The 19,913-nt window shown below is 45.5% G+C and overlaps 1 protein-coding gene across 2 annotated transcripts in view; it reads left to right on the forward strand.

The window, feature by feature from the left end:
* Nucleotides 1–18,537, forward strand: part of TOMM7 (translocase of outer mitochondrial membrane 7) — a 51,614-nt gene extending 33,077 nt beyond the window's left edge. For both annotated transcript variants that reach the window (XM_048510821.1, XM_048510820.1), the window contains exons 3-7: nucleotides 10,896–11,005; nucleotides 12,885–13,001; nucleotides 14,101–14,253; nucleotides 16,385–16,522; nucleotides 18,186–18,537. In XM_048510821.1, coding sequence (XP_048366778.1) covers nucleotides 10,896–11,005; nucleotides 12,885–13,001; nucleotides 14,101–14,253; nucleotides 16,385–16,522; nucleotides 18,186–18,394 — 727 coding nt within the window. In that variant the 3' untranslated portion in view covers nucleotides 18,395–18,537. The remainder of the gene's footprint in view (nucleotides 1–10,895; nucleotides 11,006–12,884; nucleotides 13,002–14,100; nucleotides 14,254–16,384; nucleotides 16,523–18,185) is intronic.
* The last annotated feature ends 1,376 nt before the right edge of the window (nucleotides 18,538–19,913 follow it).

The following is a 19,913-nucleotide window of genomic DNA, read 5'->3' on the forward strand; positions in this document are numbered from 1 at the left end:
TCAGGCTGGGACGCTGCTGCACGCCTGTGGGATCCCCTCCCCTGCAGGGAGGGGAGAGAAAAGAGGCGCCCAGCTCAGGCTGGGATGCTGCTGCGCGCGTGGGATCCCCTCCCCTGGGAGGGGAGAGAAAAGAGGCGCCCAGGGATCAAAAGAGGCGCACAGCTCAGGCTGGGGCTGCCTGCCTCCCCGTTCCAATGGGGAGCGCGTGGGATCCCCTCCCCTACAGGGGAGGGAGAGAAAAGAGGCACCCAGCTCAGGCTGGGGCGCTGCTGCGCGCTCCCTGTTCCAATGGGGAGCGCGTGGGATCCCCTCTCCTGCAGGAGGGGAGAGAAAAGAGGCGCCCAGCTCAGGCTGGGCCGCAGCTGCATGGTCCCCGTTCGAAAGGGGAGCGCATAGGTTGGAGGGGAGAGAAAAGCAGTGCTGGCTCATGGATTCTTCAAGCAACACACTATAGTAAAGGTAAACAACACACTATAGTAAAGGTAAAAAACAAACAAAATACGCAGTGTTATTTTCATTTTAAATGTCGAAAAGTATTTGTGGCTCTATGTGTTTTCTTTCCCGTGGAAAATGGGTCCAAATGTCAAAGTGTTCCCGACCCCTGGACTAGCCCAAGGTCACCCAGCAGGAATGAAGGAGTGTGGAAACACATCTGGTTCACCAGATAAGCCTCTGCCATTCAGATGGAGTGGGGAATCAAACCCAGTTCTCCGGATTAGAATCCACCTGCTCATAACCACTACACCACGCTGGCTCAGAAAGTCTCCATCAACTTCCATCTTAAATGGTCAAGTTGATCCAGAGTTCTTGTCCAGAGTCTAGAACCTTTCCCCACACCTAACAAAAGAAGCTGTATACTACTATGTGAGATGGCATAGTGGGTACAGCAGAAGCGTAGCTGGGCAGGAGTGCACCTGGGCGCACTCCATGTTTTCCGCCCCCCCTGCGGCCCTCCCCCCTGTGGCCCTCTCAGTTACCTTTTCCAGCCGGCAGAAAGCTTTCCATTTACCTTAAGAAGACAACAATTTCCTGCAAAGCTTGCCTTTACTATGACCACTGATAAATCTCAAGGTCAAACACTGCAGAAAGTAGAATTCTACATTCCTGTACCAGTCTTCAGCCACGGACAGCTTTATGTTGCATTGTCAAGAGTCTGATGCTTTGCAGATGTAAAAGTTCAAATTGTCCATGGACCAGAGCATGGCAAATTACTTCCCAATTCTGACAAAACCTTTACAAAAAACATTATACAAAGAAATCTTTCAGTGTTGATGACTGATGTGGAGAAATCCCTGCTACCCTGCCACCAACAGTTTTCTAGAGCCTGTTGCATTGTTTTGCACAATGGGCTTTATTGCTAGCTTCATTTATAATCTGCCGGAATCACTGACAAATAGGTTGCACAACGGTGTGCTCTACCATGCATTGTTTTGTAATGTATGGTGTTTGTATGAAAAAAACTAATAATTTTGTTAAAAGGAGAGTGAGATTCTAATAACGTAAATTAATATTTTGCTCAGGACCATGGCAGTAGGATTTAAAAATGTTTCATTCTTAGTGGCACAAGTTAGAACAATGGATCTCCAGTACAGAGATGCCCATTGTTTCATTTCCAGGTACACGGAGTTTAACATCTTTACCTTTCCCATATCACTCACCCAAAGAATGAACTGTATTATTCTATAATTGTCATCAGAAGGAGAATCCATTCTTAAAACGGGGAGTAACTGAGAAGGAATGGTATAAAGAACTACTAAAATCCATAGAAAGAGCCCTATGGTACAGAGTGGTAAGCTGCAGTACTGCATTCAAAGCCTTTGGCCCCTTCCGCACACGCAAAAGAATGCGTTTTCAAACCACTTTCACAACTGTTTGCAAGTGGATTTTGCCATTCCACACAGCCTCAAAGAGCATTGAAAGCAGTTTGAAAGTGTATTATTCTGCATGTGCGGAATGAGCCCTAGTTTGATCTGGATGGAATTTGATTTCAGATAGATGGTTTAAGATTGACTCTGCCTTCCACCTTCTGAGGTTGGTAAAATTAGTATTCAGCTTGATGGGGGTACAGTGTAGATAACTGGGGAAAGCAATTGCAAATCTCCCCATAAACAGGGTTTGCCTAGTAAATGTGACATCACCTCATGGGTCAGTAATGACCTGGTGCTTGTACAGGGGACTCCCTTTACCTAAAATGCATTCAGACTGAAACAAATGGTAACTACTGAGATAATTCACAGATAACTGCTCCTGGAAAAAAAATGTTCAGGGCAAATGTGTCCAGGGTTAGTGGCCAGACTGAAGTATTCTGGATTAAACTGAAGCATTTTGGGAATACTCCCTAACTTTGATGTTTTTTGTTTTCCCAGTCAATTCGTAAATGGCTGATCCTGTGCTGAGGTTGCTTAGCAACCTACTTTGTCAGACAATGTTCTTTGCAAACAGAGTTTGACAGCTTTGTGCAGTTTTCAATCCACAATATTTCACACAACGTTGGTTACTCTTTCATATATTCTGATCTTCAAAGGTGACACACAAAATCAAAGCACATTAATGGAAAGTCACATATATGCCTTTTCATACATGGAGTTGTACTGTGATAACAAGAAGAATGAAAATTTTGTCTGCTCACATTGTGTTTTGTCACATGCAGTTACCCATGACGCGGGGTTTATTTCATGAGTCACAAAAGGAAACTGACACAAATGAGTGCCATGGAATCCTGCTGGTATGTGTTAACAGAGCTATAGATTCGTTTTCAGTTTTGCCTGAGCATCCTTTATTTGAGGCCTGATTAAAATGTGATGCAAGCAGGCAAGAAAAATGAACTTGTGCAGGACTGGCTGTGCCTGGCTTCTCCTTAAAAATAGCTGCTATATAAGTCCTGGAGGACATCAGGGATCTCCAGCCTAGGTGAGTATTGTGCTGGCATACTAACACTGCAAATGTAGTTGCTGAGGATCTGATATAAATGATGCTGTGGGCATTTGCAATGCTACATAGGCAAATCCTTTAACCTTGCAGGGACCTGTTTAAGGCTTCTTGCACATAGACCAAGTCCTGCTAAATGGAGCCATTGATGGCGAACCTTCTAGGGCAGTGGTGGCAAACCTATGGCCCTCTAGATGTTCATGGACTACAATTCCCATCAGTCCCTGACAGCATGGTCAATTGTAGTCTATGAACATCTGGAGCTCCATAGGCTCGCCACCATGGTTCTAGGGCCGTGGTGGCGAACCTTTGGCACTCCAGATGTTATGGACTACAATTCCCATCAGCCCCTTCCAGCATAGCCAATTGACCATCCTGGCAGAGTGTAGTTAACCCTGCAGGGTCGTCGCTAAGGAATAGGCGAGACGCGGAGGAGGTTTCATCTGGCGGAGAGCGTCAGCAACAGGAAGCGCGGGATTTCGTGATCCTGACAACTCTCCCCTGTGCTGGTCTCTCGCACCTTTTATTAGGGTTTCCTTGTGGGCGTGTAAAGGAGGTGGGTAGGGAGATGAGCGGGAGACCGGGAGACCTGGAGATCATCATGTGATGCATGATCTCACCTGGCTGCTACGTGCGGAGAGGAGCATCAGCGTCTGGGTCTAATCCTCACCTGGGGGCAGGGGCCCATTGTCCCTTTGTCTGAGACACCTAGTGACTGTGAGCCAGATAGTTCATGACCCGTGACTCATAGGGGGATGAGGAGTGGGGGTGCGGTGCGACCAGAAGGCCGTAGGTCCGCTGGTGTGCCAACGTTCTACCACGGTGCTGCTGGGTCAGCAGTGCATTACTACAGCAGAGGCTGACGGGAATTGTAGTCCATAACATCTGGAGTGCCAAAGGTTCGCCACCACTGTTCTAGGGGAATACACTTATATGGCAGGGGCAAAATCTAGTACTATTAACTACATGCTGGCAGATGAAGTCTTGCTAATGCAGTCAGTAACCTTCAGCTTCTTCCTTTTCTGGAGGGGGATCATTTCCCCCTTTTTAAACATTTGGTCATAGAAGACGAATTGTATCAGTTCAATAACATTTGCCCCTTAGAGTTGACAGCTCTAGAGCAAACGGGTGTTAGGGTAAAATGGTCTTCAAGGCTTGATGACAAGGTAAAGGGAATCCTCACAACTGAAAAGCTAAGTATTGATTGCAGAGTGATATAAAATCCTGACTGTCAGAATGACCCCTTATAAATCTATGAAGTCCTGACTCAAGAATTAAAATCCTGTCTGTTCATCAACGTAGAGAAAGGACCTGCGAAACTTAGACCATGACCTAAACATTGGTTCAACCACACCTGCATTTCTGACATCAGGCTGCAAACAAATGCTGAAGTCTGGTAAGGAGACCAAATATGAAGCCTATCTCTCACCATAAGAAAATGTACACTAAAAAAATTATAGTCCAATCTAACTAAGGCAGCGAAGAGCAAAAACCAGTCCCTATTTTGGAAACTAGCTTCTGGTGGCACTAATAAACTGGCATTTTCCTTGTCATCATGCATCCCGCCCATCAGATGCGTTTCTTTCTTTCAATCTTTATATGATTGTCCAGAACACTCTCAACCCTCGCCTGAAATGGTGAATCCGACTTCTTTATCAGGAATGAAAAGATTAATGATGATAATAACATTAGCAACTATGTATCATTACATGACTTTAGAGTAAAACAGAAATGTCTCAAACTTTAATAGGTTGGCAAATAACTAATATCACAGTCCTCATTTTATTGGATGTTCTTTTCAACAACTGAGACATCTGTTAAAGGTAGCAGTATGGTCCAGATGGCTTAGATGTTATTAATTACATCCCACAACAAATTAATCTGTCTGATCCTATTACTCAGCCTGCTACCTGATTTTCTGAACTATCACATTTATTAATACAAATTATGGCTTGTGTTGATTTCCTCATAACCAGTTTCTGACTTTACAATCTTTGCCTTTTGTTTATTGGCATTTCAAATAATGCCAGGAAATGATTCACTCTTCAACCAGCCATATGTTTAGATATTTATCTAACTAATTCAAAACTCTGCATAATGCTTTTTAAAAAGATTAATAGTTTACCCTAGGCATGAAGCAGGTAGAATATTTTGCTTAAATGTGGCTTAAATAGGGCTTAACCCAGGTGAAAATAATCTCTAGGAAATCCATTTTTGGGGTTCATCCAAAAAGTGATCCAGAGGTCAAGAGTAAACCATGCAATAAGCAGAACAGTATTCAACATGAAAAAAATACAGAAGAGCAGTCAGGGATCAGAGAATGGCAACACAATCAGTACCCAGGACAGTTCCCAGGCAGCATAGACCTTGCTCCCAAAAGGTCCAGATCTATAGCCTTTTCAGGATAAAGATGGCACCAGATTTGAGAATTCATCCGCCATTTCCTGGACCATCTGTGTTCTAGAATGCTCCATTTGGGTCCTGGTGCCTATCTAATTCTGTCCCCAAGGCACTAATTCTGTCCCCAAACAGAGCATTCTAGACAAAGACGGTCCAGGAAATGGCAGATGAATGTTCAAATCTGGTGTCATTTTTATCCTGAAAAGGGTATACACTGAGCCCTTATTATCTGTATATATAATTGAACAGTATGTTCTGATGATGAACCAGAAAAAACGAAGGACTCTTGGAGATGTCCAGAGGGCACCCTTTTCCCAGCAAAAAGGGATCAATTGAACTATAACTTCCACAGTCCTTCACTTTACCTTCAGAGTTGTCACCTCCCAGAAGGCCATGGGGTGAAGGTCTGAAGAGCAACCACAAGCCAAGGAAGGGCAGAAAGAAAAAGAAAGAACTAGGGTAGGGTGGCAGAAAGATAGATAAGAGAGAGTTGGGGCAGGAGAGAGAAAGAGAGCTGGAATAAGTGACAGAAAGAGAAAGCTGGGATGGAGGTGGGGTAGAAACAGAGAGAATGGGAGAGCTGGGGTAGCAGAGCAGAAAGTTAAAAAGAGATCTGGGGTAGTGGTACAGATGGAGAGCTGGGGTAGGAAGGTAGAAACAGAGTTGAGGTAGTGGGGCAAAAAGAGAAGATTAAGAGAAGGGGTGGCAGGATGGAGACAAAGGCAGAGAAAAAGAGGGAGAAGAAAAAAGCTAGGGGTGCCTATGGAGAACTCGCCCCAACTTCGTAGGCACCCACCCCTGGATCCAGCTTTGCAAACGGGGAAGGGAATGACTTGTTGTCTCCCCTGCCCTTTGCAAAGCTGACACATCTGAGTTTATGTTTCCCAGATGTCACTTTTACAACAAGGTCCATAATGAAACCATAGGCCCTTTGCTAGCTAGATTGCCTAAAGGAATAATTACTATAAACTGGAATACCTGTTCCTGGGTAGGGACCACAATATTACAGGTACTGTTGCTCAGTTTTGCCTTCTTTTAGATAAATATAGGAAAAATTGGGACACTGCTGGGTCATAGCGCCCCCACCCCCATCACATAATCCTCTAAGTGATAACTACTTAAATGTGGGGATAGACAAACTTACAGTCTGCCCTGAAAGTCTGTATCCGTATTTGTATTGGTAAGGTTGTTTAAGATGCAGCTAAATCAGGCTAGGATATGTGTAATGTATCAGTTCTGATATTGTAGTATTTTGGTTTTTAAGTCAACGGTTGTTTTAAGTCAATGGTTGTTTTTATATTGGTGATCTTGTTTTGTACACTATGCTGACAGTTGACAGTTAAAATAAAAAATAAACCACAGTTTTCTAGAGCCTGTTGCACTTTCTCATCCAACAGGCTTTATTGCCAGTATATCTTTATTGGCCCTGCTACTTTCTAAGGTTTGTGTTTTCTATGGGAACTACAGCCTCCTTGTTTTCAGTCTGGTAGTCTGTTGCTGTTCTATTGTTTCCAAGATGAGTTGTGGGCATCTCTAGCAGGAGGTGGTAGGAGATAAGCCTATCAGTGAAAAATCAGGTTTTCCCTTGAGGAATTCTGGTGCTCTGTGTGTATATGTCTGTTCCAACTTGAGGAGTTTCTAGTCAGCTGCACAGATCATTAGATCTCAGATTAATATTGATGTCATTGCCTGTGCCTTGCTATGTTGCAGCCAGGGGCGTACCTAGGCAAACTGTAGCCCGGGGACAAAACTTGAGTTTGGCGCCCCCCCCCCATGGGCGGCCACCCTCCCCCATCACGACCAAACAATGATTTTTTTGCACCAGGTCATTTCTAATCGCCATCACATTATAGAACATGCCTCAACGCAGCAATAGTCCATACCACTCAGCAGAAATCAAACATTTAGGCAATTTTTTCAAAATGCTTTCAAAATGTTTTATCACTGCTGTGAAAACGTTTACGCTGTTATATCCAGCACCCCCAATTGACCCCAGCATTGGAAACACAGCACAGTGCTGGGAGGAAGAGAGAGAGGGAGAGGACAGGGACAAATTTCAAGTCATGTTTTCCACAGTAGTTGCACACATTGGATTTTAATACTGACAAAGGCACTTACTGACATGAACTCACAGTCTTCTGAAAATAACTTAACTTAGAAAACATAGTCTTGGAATAACCTTGAACAACTGCTTTTTCCTCTGAAATATGTTTAAAGCCTAGAAGGTAAGAAACTCATCTATGACACTAAGAAGGCACCCCAGATTATCTAAGAAGCTCAGTTCAGAACTATTCCATTGTAGAGATAGAACCAGCCAGCTTTGCTGAAGTTTGGATGTCTGGGCACTCATTCTGTGGGCAGCAGCTTCACCTTCAACTGGGTGCCCCCATAGCATTTGCCCCTCCAAAGCAAACTTCAGCAAAGTTGACTGGTTCCTTTCAGGACACTCAGCAGCAGCCCTGAAGTAAATTTGGTGCCTCTACGCAGAGCAAGACCCCCAGCAGAGCACTGCCATTGAAATCTCTACCACAGAGACAGCTTGGCATAACAGCAAGCCTCACCCAATCCCACACCTCTCTGCTTCAAATAGAGGAGAAATAGCAGCATTTTCCCCTCCAGAAGAACAGAGGCACACACACCTTTCCCTACTGCCTTCCACACACCTCCCTTTTAAAATGAAGCCACTCTACAACAACACCTAATGAACTACGCACATCAAGGGGGGGGCACATTTGCAAGCCCTGAATCTCCTACCAAATCCACACAGCACTACACCACAGCTGCAGAAACACAACCCCCCCCCCCCCAAAAAAAAAACTGAAGTGGGGAGACCCACAGATCTGCCCAGGGCACAGCAAGAACTACAGGAAAACAAACCACTTCTAAAGAAAAGGTTGTTTTCTTTTTAAAAAAGCTAAGACAACAAACTTAAAAGTAGAACCAAAGCAAGTTAGCAAGTAACAGCCTAGCCACAAAGCAGGGGTGGGGGGACAAACTGGGTGACACCTATATAGAAATTTCAAACCTAAACTAACAGAAGAAGGTAAAATTATGAAACCACAATACTGGGCGCAGTGTGTAACACACTTCTCTCTCTGAAGATGCCAGCCACAGATGCAGGTGAAACATTAGGAACAAGATCTACCAGACCATGGCCACACAGTCCGGAAAACCCACAACAGCCAGTTGAATCCAACCAGGAAGCCTTTGACAATACAAAATAAATTTTGTTTTGTAAAATAAGATGTCAATGGTAAATTTTCCTTGCAATAAGAAAAGTTCTGAAGTAATGTGAACACATAGTTCAGAAATTAGTTTTAAGTCTACTGAGTTATACCTTAGCTAAGATTTTACATCCTTTTTATTAAGGATTTTAGTTTTAAGAATAATTGAATAATATAAAGAGATCCCACCAGTGGTGGGATCCAAAATTTTTAGTAACAGGTTCCCTCGCCAGCTCCCCCTCAGCAAAGGGGGCAGAGGCGTACCTAGGCAAACCTGAGCCCTGGGCAAAACCTGAGTTGGATGCCCTTCCCATGGGCAGTCACCCCACCATGACCCCCAAAAATTTTTTTGCACCAGGTCATTTCTAAATCATCATCACATTATAGAAAATGCCCCAACTCACAAATCTGAACACAGCAATGGTGAAACACACAGGTTCTTTGATATAGACTGGTGAGATAAAAGGTACGAAAGGCTGAGAATCAATGAATTGCAGTACCTGAAAGGGATTAACCCAGTTCAGGGAGTTACATTATTAGTCGCAATTGCTACATGGAACCTTCACGTTCAAAGGCAGTATGCCTCTTGCGGAGGCGAGGGTGTTGAGATGGAAAAGCAGACCCAACTAGTAACCCCCTCTCGGCACACACAAATAATTAGTAACCCACTCTCGGGAACTGGTGAGAACCTGCTGGATCCCACCTCTGGATCCCACCCCACCCCCGTTGGCCTTCGCTGCAAAAGGCAGGAATGCCTGTTTTCAGCTCTCATATACTTAAAAGGAACAAACCTCTCTGGAAAGATCCAAATAGCGGTTTGATTTAGTTTGTTCCCTCCTCCTCTGTCCTTCTGGGCTGGCCACAAATTTACAAAACAATGGAATCAGACCTGAAGCCAACTCAAACAAACAGAACAAGAAGATTTGGAATGGCTCTCTACCCCCAATCACATTCTCTCTTGTAAGGTGGCTAAAAGTTCCTTTCCTTTCCTCCCCCACACCTTTGCTGCCCCCCCAACATCAGAGAGGCTGCCAAGCACATTCGGCAATGCAGGGTAAATACTAGTATTGGGGGGGAGAGGGGATTCTTGGGGTAGGATTCTTTAGTTTTTAAAACTAAAGAATTTTATCTCAACCTATGCAGAGGGAACCTGTCTTTGCTGATGCTTGCTGATCCAAGGACTGGGCTCCTTCAGAGGGAGACAGTCTGTTGGTTAAGCAGTTTGTAATGCCTCCCCCTCCCCCTCCTTTCTCTCCTGTAAGGAGGATCTAGGTGCAGGAAAATCAAGGTGGGCGAAAGGTCCTTTTCCTTTACTCCCACACATCTTTCCTGCTTCCCCCATCACAACAGAGCCCCCTCCCCAACAGAGGCAGAAATGCAAGGGGGGGGAGGCAACCCCAGGGGGTAAGGGAAGAGAATCCCAGGGGCGGGTTTTTTTCTATTTTCCTTTGGGTGGGGGTATTTGGGAATTGGGATCTCATTTTGTTCCTCCTTTAAAAAACTTTTTCAAGCTGCTTTGCATCCGGCAGAGATCTTGGGTTTCCCCCTTCCTTTTAAAAAAACAACACCTTTTCAAGCCTCATGCTGCAGCAGAGAGTATCCTGACGTCTCCGGTTTGGTTTTTTTTTTTCCAAGCTGCTTAGGGAGAGGAAATCTTGCAACCCCCCCCCCCCTTTAACTTTTTTACTTTTTCAAGCTGCAGTGTGCCAGCCATGGAGGGAGATTGGGACTCGGGAGTCTCGTCCCAGGAGGGTTTTTAAAAAAAATTTTTTTCAAGCCACTGAGCAGCGGTGGCTCTTGGGGCAAGGAGGGAAGAGGGGGGGGCGATGGGCAGGGCCTCTCTCTCTCCTCCTGTGACGAGGCGGCTGCGAGGGCCATGGGCTGCTGGCAGCAGGATTTGGAGGCAAAAGCCGGAGCCCGCTTCTTTCCCCACGTGCCTGTGCTGCCTGCCTGCTGCTGCTTCCTCCCAGGCCTGCTCTTTCCTTCCCTTCTGTGCTGCTGCCTGGGCAGTCAGCAGGAGAGGAGGCAAGCATGCTGGGGCAAAGGGAGGCGGAGCTCCCCGTCCTGCTCAGGTGGCTTGCTTGCTTGCTTGGGCTGAGAGGTGGAACTGGCCCAGTGGGCCACCGTCCAAAGTGGGTGGGGCTAAGGCAGGAAACAGGAAAACAATCTGGTCCACTGCTTTCTCTGCAAAGATCTACTGTTTCGCTGCAAAGGCTTGCTGGCGCCCCCACGTGACCAAACACGTGACAAAAACTGGTGTGCCCGGGGACAAAGGGTACCCTTTGTCCCTAGGCAGGTCCGCCAGTGCCCCGTGACAAGTTACCACATTGGATGTTGTTACAGATCCAGAGAAACTGCCTCATCAGAGAGACCTTTTAGATCAGCACTCAGACTGTACACCATCATGCAGATTCTCCCAAGACTTTTCCTCTTCTCTCTGCTTCTTGCTACAGGTAAGGCAAGCCATTGAAGGCTGGTCAGTGGCTCATTGGAGAAGTTTACTGGTGACTTTTCTTGGGCCAGATCAGTAATGAGATTCAAATGATTTGACAACCGGTTCTGAAATTCCACTGGTGGGATTCAAATAAATTAATGACCAGTCTGCTGCCCTAAAGACCATTCTAAGTGTATATAAAAAAATACACCGAAAGGTTGTTTATTCATACAGTTAGTACTTAAATAAGAACAATAAAAGAGGTACACAAAACTAGATGATGTTATCAGAAACGTTTTTAAAATATTAATGAAAAAACCTGCTTGAAAAACACGGATCCTCATGATTTTTGCATCCCCAAATCACCAGCACATCACAACTCCAGCCATTAGCCACATGTCTGAACACAAAAACCACACAACCCTCCAGGATACATCACCAATGTGTACTGACACAGCAGCAACAAGGAAACCAACCATTTGTTTGCTTATTTATTACGATTAGCGAACAACGAATATTGTTATTATGTGTGGCAGAGAAAATGGAACCAAACTGCAAACACTGCATGCAGGCCCCAAGCCCTGCTTTGGAGCCCCATATCACAAATCTGTGTTTGACCTGGGAAGCTCCAGCATTACATTGGAAGAAACCCCTCACTACTACCAAGAAAAACTAGCAGTGGTAAGAGAGATAGCAATGCCTCTTAGGCATCATATTACGCAAGAAAATGCCAAATCTTTGTAATAGAGGGGGGGGGGCCTCCCCCAAAAAATGAGAAGCAGGAAATTTAGCCATGTTGAGGGAAGACACTAGAATGCAATGAGATAAGCAAAGCATTCAGTGCAGAGACTATGCAGGAGGATAGCCAGTGTGGTGTGATGATTAGAGTGAGTAACTAGGAGCAGGGAGACCCATGTTCAAATCCCCACCATGCCCTGAACACAGTGAGTGACCTGGGGACAGCCACTTCCCTCTTGGCCTAGCCTTACCTCCACAAATGAGGCTGTGAAATTGAATGGATTAATTTATTTAGGGCTGCTATGAAAACTTGTTCACCCTTACATCTTTCAATACCCCTATATCAAAACAGGATGGCTCCCTATTTGTATTTTTTGACTAATCCAATGCAGAGAAGAGCCCTCACACTTGCTCACTTCAAGGTTTTCCCCTCCGCTTTATTGCGTGGTAGATTTAACAACTTGGAAATGAGCGAAAGGGTATGCTCTTGTGGTGAACAACAAATTGAAACATTGGCACATCAACTGCTTTGCTGCCCGAAATCTGCTAATATCAGATCAAAATATTCCAATATTCTTTCTAGGATACCTAGTGAAATGGGAGAATCAGGTAGACTTCCTTTCCTTCTGGACAATTCTGACAATGAAACTTGTGAATTGGTAGCACAATTTTTACTGGAGGTGATCCACAATCAATAATTTATATTCTATCTTAAACCTTTGTATTTGTATACCTTTTATCTCAGGTTTTTTATTGTGTTATGATTATTGTTATGCCAAATAAAGGCTTATTATTATGTTATTATATTACACAAGAAAATGCCAAATCTTTGTAATAGAGAGGGGGGGCCCTCCCCCCTTAAAATGAGAAGCAGGAAATTTAGCCAGGTTGAGGGAAGACACTAGAATGCAATGAGATAAGCAAAGCATTCAGTGCAGAGACTATGCAGGAGGATAGCCAGTGTGGTGTGATGATTAGAGTGAGTAACTAGGAGCAGGGAGACCCATGTTCAAATCCCCACCATGCCCTGAACACAATGAGTGACCTGGGGACAGCCACTTCCCTCTTGGCCTAGCCTACCTCCACAATGAGGTTGTGAAATTAAAGCAGAAGAGAGAAAAAGGATGTACTACATGTTGTTGTTTCTTTGCTGTCTCCAGGCTCTTTTCTGGAGTGTGAAGTTTGTTCTAGCCCAGGCAGCACCTGCAGTGGTGCGAGACAACGCTGCCACGAGAGGAGTGCCACCTGTGCTATCATCACAATTGAGAATACTCTAGGTGGGTATGAGGGAGGATGAACCAAGTCAGGATGGGGGAGTAAGTCCAGGCAAGGAAGTTTACTTGGAAGATGGACCAGGGAGGATTCCTTCACATTCTGTACAGTCTAGTTCAGACCATCTGTGGTTTCATGAGCCCCAATTTGTATCAGTCTTGCTCCTTTGCGAAGCCGGTAGAATCTCCATTTGCAGTGCCATTGGGACGATTCAAGAGTCAAGTGCAACTTTCTCAGGCATCACACTGTTCCCAAGTGTGCCCCCAGACCCAATTCTCCATTGAATAAAATTAACAGTTCACCTGGAAGCACCTTCTCTTGTAAAACATCCACATCGGCTAATGGTTTAGAAATAATAGGAAAATAGTGTTGGTGGTCAGATTAACCTTCCACAAGTTCAGCTACTCTCCTTTAATGCTGAAGAATGAAGTCGGAGTCCTCAGAAGTGAGAAATGAGCTACCTTTAGTTGGATGGATCTAAAGTTTCATTCATCAGATGGAGCTCTTTTCATTACAACTATCTTATTCCCTGCCCAGTTCCGGTAACTGGTCCCATGTTGATCTCTTTATGATGTTATTCCTCAGGCAATTTGAATCCACACACATGATCGATTTACAAAATGGGGATGATACCCTATCCTAAAGCAAGTCTGTTCTTCTGTAAATCCCATTCAGTTCCATAGGACTTTCTCCCAGGCAAGGGCATGTGGGATTGTGGCCATTGTGTAAAGTTTTCCATCAAATGTGCCCCTGCCTCCTCATTTGATACCCTAATGATCAGGAATGTTTCGCCTTCTGTTGGGTTCTAAGGTAATGTGGGTCGATTCTTACAGTGTAAGGGCAGGGGACACAAGGAGAAGACTTTGGCCCCCACCACTGCCCAGCGATGTTGTGCTCCTCCAGAAGTGATCAATTGTCATTCATTGCTATAGGAGATTGGCCAATTTTGCCCTTGGGAACAACCCCTCTGCCCATCCATGAGAAAATTCTCTTGAGGAATGCTTGCAATCCCTAAGTCCTACATTCCACCCTGTCCCACCTGCCCCAGTGACAATCCTTTTGCCAGTCATGAAAGAAACCTCTTGCCTTCTATGGCCTCTGCAGAAAACATCACGGTTCTGACAGTAGCAAAAGACTGTGAATCTTCTGATGTCTGCATGAATCCTGGGAAGTCCATGAATTTCGGACATGGAAGAATCATACGGTCGTATTCCAGCTGTTGCATCGAGGAGTCGTGCGCAATAGAAGTTCCTAAGTGTAAGTGTGCCTTTTTATTTAACTTTGTTCTTCCATTCCCTCACCCTGCCTCCATTCTCACTTTGTCCTTGGATACATTTTTTAATGAAGTTCATTCTATGGGGTTCTTTCTTCAATGGAGGCTGCATCTCAGGTGGATGATCTAGCACACCTGGACACTTCTGTCCACTGATCAGCAGCAGCATTCCTGGGATGAGAAAAGTGAATATCAATTGGTTGATCGATCAATCAGATCTTTCTTGGCATAATGACACCATGCAATAAAAAAATAAAATCACAATGAAAAATGAGGTAACAGGTGATTACGTAACCTCACAGCGATTGACAAGAACTTCACAACCATATCAGTGATGTAAGGCGAACAATCCACAAGGTGTGAATGACTAGTGGAGTCATGCAAATTGACATAAAGATCACAGAGAAGAGATAATGTGGGACAGATTCAGTACTTTGATTTCCAAAGGGTTCTTGATAAGGTGTTCCTGCATATCTCCCTGAGGGGACCACAGAGGGGAGGGCATTTAGTCTAGAGAGAATAAGGACATGTAATTGAAGAGAGGTTAGATTCACAGTAAATATTTATTGCAATCCTTTATCTATCTATCTATATATAAAAAGCTAACAGTGTTTTTGTTAATGACAGTATACCTCAGTAACTGCTGGGCCAATTCCTCTGAAAATTCCCAGCCACTATAGTCAGCGAGGCGAGAGTGTTTTTAGATGTTCACATACCTGAAATTTCACACCTGGCCCAGGTAAAACGCCTTTTTCCTGGCGTTCCATGGTGAAGGACATGCAGCTGCCTGCGTGTAACTGTCACCCTTAGAATGTTCATGCTGCTTAGAATGTTCAATCAGATGGCCAGATATGAGCAGTGAAAACAATACATAGGCAGTAACTCGAGTGGTAGTGAAACACATACACACACAAACACACGAGGGAGAGGGAAGGGAGAGAGAGGGAGGGGTGGCATGCAAGGGAAGAGCGGGAGAGAAAGGAAAGGGGCGGAGGGGGAGGCATGCAAGGGAAGAGAAGTGAGAGAGGGGAGAAAGGGAGGGGTGGCATGCAAGGGAGGGGAGGCAGGGGCCCCAGCATCTTGATATGACCCACCCACCCTAGCGGAGGAAAAGGGAAGGGAGGGAGGGGTGGCATGCAAGGGAAGAGAAGTGAGGGAGGGAAGAGAGTGAGGGGCGACATGCAAGGGACGGGAGGGAGGGGCCAGGCACCCTAGATTCCCTGAATACTGCGGTTACAGTTAAGAAAACCAGGCACGCATTACTCAGGAGTAAGCTCGGTACAGCAACCGTGACATAATTTGAATGACTGCATCGCAGCCCTCAGAGAATTTCCTCAGAGGAGGGGGCCATCATCTGTTATGACTCGCTCACTCGGGGAAGAAGGCAGAGGGAAAAGGAGGGGGAAGAGAGATGACTAATGACTCTCCACCCACCCTGGGGGAAGGGATGGGGGCCCAATGTTGCTTATTTTGTCATGCCAGTTCGAAGTGTTCAGTTGAGAGAGCAGTAAGCATGTAAAAGTCAGGTACTCATGTTACTGACCTTGGAAGGATGGAAGGCTGAGCCAGCTACCTGAAACCACCATCCATTGGGATCAAACTCAGGTTGTAAGCAGAGTTTGGACTGCAGTACAGCAGCTCACCACTCTTTGCCACAGGGCACTTCCTAATAAAAAGCTTTTCTATAAATGAGAGGGTTGTTTTTGGGGTGGATCAACATTTTACATAAAGATCCATGATTCCTTTTCCAGTCATCATTTTTTTTTAAAAAAAAAAAATTCTGATCAGCTGCTGGGACTGGGCAGTTTAAAAGAGGAATGTTGCTGTAGGTGGGGAGAGAGAGGAGGCCTTCTTCAGCTTCCTACTTGAACTGTTCTATCCTTCCCGAACAGTGACTACCTGCCAAAACGCAGGGAGCTGTGTTGTCCGTAGTGTGAAAAGAATAATGGAATCCTATGCCTTGTTCTGCCCTAAGATTTGGCATGTTGAACCAAGATGGAGACACAAAGCCAGAGAAGGAAAGTTCTCCGATTTCAACGGATCTAACAACATGTCTGCATGTCTAGTTCCATTTCCCCCCTCCTCTCTCTGACTGCCTTTTTGTCCTGCCTCCAGTGATGCCAGTGGCAACTAAACCAAATGGAATCCAGTGCCCTGGCTGCTTCTCTCCTGGTGAAAGTTGTGTTTCCGACATTGTCGCTTGTACTGGAGATCAGAATCATTGCTTCAAGATTGTCTCATCTGCACGTATTGGTAGGTCTGATTGCTCATGCCGTGAATGAAATTGAGAAGTTCTTTTTCCCCCCCCATGGGCAGAGGTTTGTGCCGTAGTATTTGTCTACGTATTATTTGAATACCATGGTTGCATTGTATTTCCATTGGGAGGAGCAGAAGGGGGAGGGAGAAGAGGGTAAAGAGGGCCCACCATCTGGTGAGGGTTCACCCACCCTGAGGTGAGGGATAAGGAAGGGGAGGGGGAGGGCAGTCATCATCTGCTTGAGGCCCATCCGCCCTGGGAGAAGGAAGGGAGGGAGGATGAGACAGGGGGCCATCATCTGGGTATGACTTGCTCGCTCGGGGAAGAAGGCAGAGGGAAAGGGTGGGGGAAGAGAGTCATTAGTCATAGCCCACCTGCCCTGAGGGAAGGGATGGGGCCCCAATGTGGCTTACAACATCCTGCTGCCAGAATTCCACGACCTGGTACGACCTGGCCTGAGCACCATCTTGATTCTGCACACCTCAATCATTTTACAGTAGCTGCTGACAAAGGTGGTCTTAAGACATCAGCTTCCTCCTGCTCTTTTATGATTTGAAAAATCCTTGCAACATCCAGCCTGATGAACCTGGAAGCTTGCATGCTACTCAGCGTCATTTTGGTTGGTTCTAATGAAAGATATTAGATGGGATTTGCACATGGTGGGGGGGTTAAGTGCAGGTGGACTCTAATCTTATGAACAGGGTTTGATTCCCTACTCCTCCACATGAGTGGCAGGCTCTTATCCGGTGATGTAGATTTGTTTCCTCACCCTTCCATTCCTGCTGGGTGACCCTGGGCATGTCACAGTTCTTTCAGAACTCTCTCAGCCCTGCCTACCTCACAAGGTGTCTGTTGTGTGGAGACAAAGGGATTTTGTAAGCCACCTTGAGTCTCCTAACAGGAAGGAAAGGCAGGGTATAAATCCAAACTCCTCTTCTTCTTGCATTTGGATTTCACTCTGAGCCAATGAGCCAGTCTACCATTTCTTTCCCTAAATCCAAAGGCAATAAACCTCTAAACACCAGTGCTGGAAGGCAGCATCAAGAGGCCTTGTCTCAGTGCTCTGAGGGTGGCCCTTCAGAACAACTAGTTGGCCACTGTGTAAACCAGAATGCTGGACTTGATTGAACACCGGTCTGAGAAAGCATCTTTTTTGGGGGGAGAGGCCTCTAGTTCAGATGGCTTTGAAAACAGTATTAACTAAATGCACAGAGGTCATGACTCATGATTACCAAAGTCCCATAACTCAAGACAGTCTACTGCAGAAGAGCAGCTGGGAAGGGTCTCAGTAACAGGATGCCTTCAAGACCTGCTCCTGGGCTTCCTGGGAACATTTGGTTAGCTATGGAGGGAAATCAGATGATGGGCTATGTGGACCTCTGATTCCTCTCATTTCATGTATTTGTTTGTTGTCTTCATTAATCACTTGCCACTCTCTTAGGACCCTCTATGCAAATTAAAAAATTCAACCTGATAGCACGAAACGTCCAAATCACAATGCAGTTGGACTACAAACACAGAATTAGAAATCTGTGCCAACAGAAAACTCTCCACAGCATGACATACCATTCTATTCTTCTTTAATGTTTATGATCCTTGCAATGCAGTACAAAGGAATGAAGGGTTGCTTTGACTGTTCACCTTGTCTTCTATCTCCAGGTGGAGAACACATCAATGTCATCATGAAGGTCTGTGCCACCAAGAATGTTTGTTTGGCAGTGGAACAAGGACGGGCCTCCCCTGTTACAGGGTCTGATTTGTTTCTCAAACAGGGCAGCTGCCGACCCAAGGCTTCAGGCGGACCTCAGATCACTGGACTCCTCTTCCCAACCATCTCCGGGTTCCTGCTGATGAAGATGGTCTTGTGAAAAAGTGCCTGTCTGAGATCCTATCACCTGTGTTCAGTCATATTTTCCTGTTTCCTGAACAAATCAGCAGTACATTCAATGGCTCTCTTCTTTGTAGTACCCAGGGGAAATAAACACCAGCAATAAAAGGAACGTATGCAGAACGTCATCTCTATGGTATGTCATTTCTAGGTTGAGAAGATGCCCTCAAGTTGCTTTCAACCCTGGGAACTAATGACCTCCCAAACATCCTGATTCTTGCCTCAGTTATCCTCAGGTAGACTTCTTTTGAAGGGAGTGGCCAGCAATTGGGCTGCAAATGTGGTGCTTCTGCCTTGAAAAACAGCATCCCCAGAGCCCTGCAAAGATTTCTCACCAAATTCAACCAGAGCTAAACAGGAACCCAGGCCTTCATCCTCTCATCATTTCCAAAGGATGAAAAAAACAATCTTTTGTACTCCAGGGGAAAAGCAAAGGGGCATTCCTGTGAGCAACCACAGGTTAATGCCTCCTACCTGCTTGAAGAAAGTTTAAATTTTACATTTCAAGAAAGCTGCTGGCTCGCAGCCTCTCCTCAGGACATGTTCTTTTACAGAAGAACCCCTTCCCCAAGCCTCAGAGAAATGCTACCCCCACCTCTCTTACACAAAGCATTTATACAATTCAGCCATCTACTTTTTCCAGCCCCAACCAAACCTTTGACACAGAGACATAGCAGCCACCCCAGAGAAAAGCATCCAGTTTAAAAAAGCACCCAGCCAAACCTTTCCACATGCCTTCTGAAAAGACTGCATTTGGTGAAAGGGCGGAGTGTTCCCCGGCTTCTCTTTGAAAAGTGTGCTTCTGCTTGCTGACCAATGAGAGCTCTTCTCAGATGTGATGCAATAAAGTAAAGAAAACGTTTGTTTCCCGCCTCTCTTAAAAAAACCCCCAATCAGCGCTCTGTGGTCTGGGGACAATTGAATCAGCTACACCCACATGCGATCATGTTATATTTCCCCAATAGAAGGAGGAATTTTGGTCACCTGCACTATGTTTGAGTGAAAAAGCACTATGTTTGGGTGAATGAAACACATTTTGCAGAGGTGGTAAAATGCGTGCCTGCAGTTTCACTGTTTGCAAAATAGACTCTGTTTTTGGCGATTTTGCAGTGTGCAGCTGTCCTGACATGCCTGTAAGCACCCCCTCACAGCGCAAGGCAGCCCCCACAGGCTTTCACAGTTTAAAAGCACACACAAAGCAGCTAACACTGGCCCTGCAGGGTAGTTCTGTCTCAATAAGGCTACCATGCCCTTAGATGTTTAGGGAAGGCACGTAAGGATCTATTGCGTTTTAAAGGGGGCTTTGGGAATTTTTTTCCTTTCCGGAGAGCCGAGGGGTCTTAAAGAGTCAAATTTTAACGTGGTACAGGCATATCATAAGAACATAAGAACTAGCCTGCTGGGTCAGACCAGAGTCCATCTAGTCCAGCACTCTGCTACTCGCAGTGGCCCACCAGGTGCCTTTGGGAGCTCACATGCAGGGTGTGAAAGCAATGGCC

This window comes from Sphaerodactylus townsendi, linkage group LG11 (genome assembly GCF_021028975.2).
Source record: "Sphaerodactylus townsendi isolate TG3544 linkage group LG11, MPM_Stown_v2.3, whole genome shotgun sequence".
Classification (NCBI taxonomy): Eukaryota; Metazoa; Chordata; class Lepidosauria; order Squamata; family Sphaerodactylidae; genus Sphaerodactylus; species Sphaerodactylus townsendi.